The 6,045-nt window shown below is 47.0% G+C and overlaps 1 protein-coding gene across 1 annotated transcript; it reads left to right on the top strand.

Annotated features, from left to right (window-relative positions):
• The first annotated feature begins 951 nt into the window (after window positions 1–951).
• Window positions 952–5,550, top strand: LOC100281526 (uncharacterized). The gene is made up of 9 exons (NM_001368024.1): window positions 952–1,265; window positions 1,382–1,475; window positions 2,174–2,371; window positions 2,890–3,124; window positions 3,371–3,698; window positions 3,796–4,066; window positions 4,169–4,424; window positions 4,534–4,981; window positions 5,101–5,550. Exons 1-9 carry the CDS (start codon window positions 1,007–1,009, stop codon window positions 5,292–5,294), a joined length of 2,283 nt encoding a protein of 760 aa, NP_001354953.1. The 5' UTR covers window positions 952–1,006; the 3' UTR covers window positions 5,295–5,550.
• The last annotated feature ends 495 nt before the right edge of the window (window positions 5,551–6,045 follow it).

The following is a 6,045-nucleotide window of genomic DNA, read 5'->3' as shown; positions in this document are numbered from 1 at the left end:
GATCCACATTAGAGCTACACTAATTAGTACCGACCAGCGGCACACCCACACCATTAGTTGGTTTCTACTTTCTACCGATGTTAAAATCAGCCTAGACCATTAGGGGGCGTTTGACAGAGCTCCCACTGCTCTGTTCCTAGCGAGAATCACTTCTAGGAAGCTAAACCGCTAAAAACTGAGTTGCTCTATGGTGAGAGTGAAGTGAATATAGTCACCATTTTGTACAAGAGAGTGGGAGCAAAAAAAACCCGCTTCCCGCTGCTCCTAACCTGCTCCCCATACTCCAACCCCCCAGGAATCACTTCATACATAATTTGCCAAACAGTTTTCGCTAAATAGATTCACTTCTACTTCATAATTATTTGGAATCACTATTTTAGAGAATTAGCTCTCGGAGCTAAAGAATCATGGACCGCTGTCAAACGAGGCCTTAAATTCTTGGAACTTTAAGCGTTATATAGAGTGGTTCATATTTTCATCGGTTATCATGTCTTACGGATATTTTTCTATTTTTAAAATATTTGTTAAATCCGCATTTATTTTTTAAAACAAACATCCAATGTTTTTTCTACATACAAGTATGAGGAAGCTAAGGAAATGGAACCTAGTTTGGTTATTTATTTATTTTCTGGCAACGTGCTGGTTGATTGTGACGTTAGTCTAGGTGTCAGATTTGTATCTATGATGGGCCTTTTTTTTCCTTTCGCAACTTTCACCTGTGAATAACGTTCTTGCATAATCGCACGGGCGAAGCCTTCAGAAGCACACGTTGGTTGTGTGGCTCACTGGCACCGCGCCACTCAGCTCAGCAACGATGCAACCACCTGACAATGGCATCTCTTTGCGCGCCCTCGGCGCTCCTCGACCACCCCCATCGCCGTCGGAGACGAGACGAGCACCTATACCTAGCCGTATAAAGGCGGCAGGGCTTAGACAAGCTAGTGCAGGCTTCCCGGGCCCCTAGATTCTCTCTCGCGCTTCCGCTTTCCTTCTCCTGGTCCTGGCCATGGCCCACGAACGGGAGCCGCTCCTGCAGCAACGACAGACCGGCGTCGGCAATGCCTGCGGTGCCAAGGACTCGTCCTCGGCGCCGGCGCCGTCGGCTGCCGCGCTGCCGTCGCTGGCTAGGACCGTGCTCAAGTTCCTGATGTGGGCGGTGTTCCTCACCTGGGCCGCGGGGATCTTCCTCTACCCGACCAAGCCCGTGCAGGCCGTGTTCAGGAAGTGGGTCGGGCTCACCAGGGACTCCATGTTCGGCATCGCCGGTACGCCCCCGTGGAGCAATTTTGCTCTCCTCCTTTTCACACCCGTCTGAAATTAACGCAGGTTAGATTGACTGGGATTCTTTCCCCCTTTTCTTCTTGTTCGTAAATTCTTGCAGGGGGTATTTTCCTGACCTTCAGCGCGCCAATTCTGATCATTGCGCTTCTCGCATATGTGTACATCTCCTTCTTCCCGAGTGAGCATGTGGTGGAGTAAGTTTTTTTCCCCCTTTGTCTTCTAGTTTTCAGAATTTAGAAGACTCGTTCCAGAATTATGGGAACTTGAGTAGTTTAGGGGTGCTTGGGAACAAAGTTTTTCTGCAGTTTTGGAAGAATACTGCAGTATTCTCAAATACTGCAGTATTATATACATAATGGTGTTTGGCAAGCTGGGTAAAATCTCTGTTTTCAAAACTGAAGTATTGCAAATACTATAGTTGTTTTAAGGCATTCTAAACTTAGCTCTGGACCTCAGTTTTCAAAACTGCGGTATTATAAACTACGGTATTGTCATAACTAAAGTATAGTATAGTATTTCAAAAACTGTAGTTTTCAAAAACTTTGTTCCCAAACAGGGCCAGTAGTTTACTTCTGAGAGGGTGACCAACTGGCACTGAAAGTTCAGAGTCGCACATGTTGACTATTTTATACTGTATCTATTATAGTACTCGAATGGTTTCGATAACTTGAACTAGACTAGGCATGTTTAGTCCAATTATTTGGAGGCTATTTATGGCTACAAAACCAACACAGCGCAATAGGTTCAGATTCGAACACTGCAAGTTCAGGATGATATGAACATTTTGAATTCAGAGCAGAACCTTGCATAATTTTTACATAGATTTCCTGCTCCTGCTTCCGGTTCATGTACACTATTCTAGTATTCATCTCTACTTTTACTTGCGCGCCAGGAAAAGGAAGCTGCGCTCACTGAGTTTCAGGCTCTGGACTTTCCCTGTTCTTGTAGACGGCCCCTTTGGAGTTGTCTCTGCAGTTGAGTTCATCGGAATTGTCTTGTTTATAGTTTTTGTTGTCTACTCAATGACCTATTATGCCGTGGAAGCTGTGAGCCTTGTCTCGAAATTTGATATCCCATCAATGACTGAGAGGTATGTTCTATAACGAAGGACTGTTTGATTGAAACCCTGCAAAGTCAACAGTGTAACTCATTTATTTAGAATATAACAGTGTTATGCACACCAAGTAAATCGAGAGGGCCTCTAGCTGAGTTGGGTAGGTGGTTTGAATAGCACCACTCAGATTCTAAGTTCGACTTTCCGTGGAAGTTAATGTAATCCCATGGCTGTCTTTATGTAGATGATACATGATTTTATATCTACTGCAGTGTTAGTGTTTTTTAGGAGTCAACTGCAGTCTGCAGTGTTAGCACTACTGCTTAAGTTGTGGAAAAGATGCACAGATAGTAGTTCATCAATGTAATGATCCTCTATGAAGTTATTTGCATTACAATACTGTCTAATCTACCTTGTTATGATTCTTGCACAACCAAATTCTTCGTGTCTGCAGTACTGTAGATTTAGCCTCATAGGCAATCACTGCAGAAGTTGTGTTGCCTCACTCACACACACCAATGTTGAAAATTAAACAACGGATTTTTTTCTTGCAGTGAATTGATACTGGATGTCATTGGCCTCCGTTTAGGGGCGGTTGGGTTGTTCTGCATGCTCTTCCTCTTCCTGCCAGTCGCCCGAGGCTCGGTTCTCTTACGGCTTATCGATATTCCATTTGAGCATGCTACAAGATACCACGTCTGGTTGGGGCATCTCACGATGGCTCTATTTACATTGCATGGCTTGTTCTATGTGATCTCATGGTCCATGCAAGGGCGCCTCCGTGAAGAAGTAAGTGCAAAGTGATTTAGAGCCATTCAGGGCTAATGATTTGCGACAATTAAGGAAAACACTGTCTAATAAACCACACAATGAAAAAATTTGGAGTGTAAACACTGAATTAGACTTATTCTCGATCTGTCATCAAAGATGACTTAATTTTTGGTTGACGGCATATAGTAATTATATTTCTTGCTACACTTGTCCTGCATCTCAGAACACTAGTAACTAGCCATATTGGCTTTTGTTTTTGTATAGCTGAGACAGTGGAAGGAAATTGGAGTAGCAAACCTGCCTGGTGTGATCAGCTTGGCAGCCGGCCTACTTATGTGGGTGACATCACTTCACCCAGTGAGGAAGAGGTTCTTCGAGCTCTTCTTCTACACCCACCAGCTCTACGTCGTCTTCGTCGTGTTCTTGGCGTTTCATGTTGGTGACTTCATCTTCAGTATTTGTGCCGGAGCTGTGTTCCTCTTCATGCTCGACCGCTTTTTGAGGTTCTGGCAATCAAGGGCCAAAGTCGACATCATTTCAGCCGCCTGCCGCCCGTGTGGGACGGTGGAGCTAGTATTCTCAAAACCAGCAAGTAAAGAGCCAGTCCCCTTGCTCTGCGTTAATCACTGTTCCATTTCTGTTGTCGCGGTTCCTTCAGGGCTTGAACAATTGCCTCTTGTGTTCTACAGGCCTCCACTACAATGCTTTGAGTTTCATCTTCATTCAAGTGCGCGAGCTATCGTTCTTGCAGTGGCACCCGTTCAGTGTATCTTCAAGTCCCATGGATGGGAGATACCACATGTCGGTTCTCATAAAAGTACTCGGCACGTGGACTGAAAAACTGAGGAGCATCATCACCGATGTACAGGAGAAGAACGGGGGTGACTCTGAGCTGCAATGCGGGCGCATGACAGCCTGCGTGGAAGGCCCATATGGGCATGAATCACCCTACCACTTGATGTGAGTTTTCACTTTGATCCTAGTTCTCCCTAACCATTAGTTGATCTGTTGATGCCGTTGGATAAATATTAAGTTCATGACTTCGGTTTGATACGTGTTCAGGTACGAGAATCTCGTCTTGGTCGCAGGAGGCATTGGAATATCGCCATTCTTGGCGATCTTGAGCGACATAATCCACAGGATCGAGGAGGGCAAGCAATGCATGCCCAAGAACGTGCTGGTCCTTTGGTCAGTTAAGAAGTCCAAGGAGCTTTCTCTGCTGTCCGCCGTTGATGCCCAGACCATCAGCTCATCTGTCTCGGACAGGTTGCAACTGGATATCCAGGCCTTCGTGACTCAAGAACCCCATCCTCCTTTGGTAAGAACTAAGAACAAGTCATCAGTTAACAGCTCTTAAAGAATCTTCTCCTTTTTTCATACACAACTGTAAGAAGTAATAACTCACTGTTCCACACTTGGAACTGTAGGAGGATGGCATCGTCGGGGACGACCAGAAAGTCCCTGGCATGTTCGTCAAGAACGGTACAGCCATGTCTGGGCTGGTCGGCACCGGGGACAACTTCTGGGCGGCCATGTACTTCCTGGCGTCCACGCTCGGCTTCCTCCTGGCGTACGCCCTGGTGCAGGTGTACTACGTGAAGCCGCACAACGTGGTGGCGTGGTGGTACCTGGGCCTCCTGTTCATGCTGTGCATGGTTGCCGGCGTCGCTCTACCCGGCGGGCTCGTGGTCCTCCTGTGGCATCTGTCGGAGAAGCAGAGGTTGGAGGACGACAAGTGGGACGCCTCTCAGTCACCGCGCGCCGAGCAGACAGGCCCCTTGGCTGCGGCGGGTGGTGGTGACGACGACGCTGCTCCCAGCGTCAGCCTCGCCGCCCTGCGGACGACCCGGTACGGCTGCCGGCCGAACTTCGAAGGTAACTGACTGTTCACGCACAGGCACAGCACACACGTACGGCCCTGAACTGAAGCTGATCACTGCAGCGAGGCCGGGCGAATTAAACGACCGACCGATTTGTTTGTGGACTAATTTCAGCGGAGTTCGCGGCGTTCGCGGAGCGCGCCGGGGACGCGGCGGACGTGGGCGTGCTGGTGTGCGGACCGCAGGGGCTGCAGACGAGCGTAGCGAGGGAGTGCAGGGCGCGGAACCTCCGCCGCGGCGGCTTGGGGGCGGCCAAGAGCAGGAGCGGCGCGGTCTTCCATTTCAACAGCCACAGCTTCGACCTGTAAACTACGTACGTCTCGTTTGGTCGGTTCAACGATCATCAGTACATGTTGCACAGCACACACGCACAGACGATAGTTGGATGTACATGTTGATCCGTCATAATTTGATATCGTGTATATATATGTATAGCTGATAGTTAATATAGTTAAGTTATATAAGAGATGTATAAATCTGTATGCGTATACTATAGGTGTAGCATATGCATGCATGATAGAAGCACGAAGGTTAAATGCTGACGAATCACGTGAAATCATGTCATGTTTCGCGTCTAATGCGTGAATTTGTATTTTTCTTATGCGTTTGTGAGTACGTCAAAACTACGTTGCAACGCAAGATTTATCTTTGGGCGCGTTGGTGTGTAAAATTGTTTTGGTGGACTAAGTTACCATTTTTCCTCTTTTCCGAGTCAGAAAAAATAAGTAAGTAACCGTATATCGAAAGTGACAAAAAAAGTAAATAAACCTACGTAAAGCATAACTAGTCGTCAAAAAGATCCCAAATTTTTTTTATTCATTGTCTCCGCTATTCGCATAATATTTTTTATGAACGCACAGTTACCATAGCCAGTAAATCAGAGACTCTCATCCCTCGTCTCCCCCATTTCCAAGGTTTCATAGAGCAGGAGGGAAAGGGAAGGGCGGGCATACCTGTTCGTTGTCGGAGAAGGACACGACGAAGACCTGGCCATCTGGAGGCGATATAGGCAGTATACAGCTAGATATATAGCTAGAGAGCACGCAAACGGAGAAAGAA

This window comes from Zea mays, chromosome 2 (genome assembly GCF_902167145.1).
Source record: "Zea mays cultivar B73 chromosome 2, Zm-B73-REFERENCE-NAM-5.0, whole genome shotgun sequence".
Taxonomy (NCBI): Eukaryota; Viridiplantae; Streptophyta; class Magnoliopsida; order Poales; family Poaceae; genus Zea; species Zea mays.
This window is presented reverse-complemented; position numbering and strand designations above follow the sequence as displayed.

Bases quoted from the DNA above. Each gene is read 5' to 3' on its own strand.
- LOC100281526 (NM_001368024.1), top strand. From the start codon at position 1,007: ATGGCCCACGAACGGGAGCCGCTCCTGCAGCAACGACAGACCGGCGTC. The intron at 2,372-2,889 runs GTATGTTCTATA...TTTTTCTTGCAG, and splicing joins ATCCCATCAATGACTGAGAG to TGAATTGATACTGGATGTCA. The intron at 4,425-4,533 runs GTAAGAACTAAG...TTGGAACTGTAG, and splicing joins AAGAACCCCATCCTCCTTTG to GAGGATGGCATCGTCGGGGA.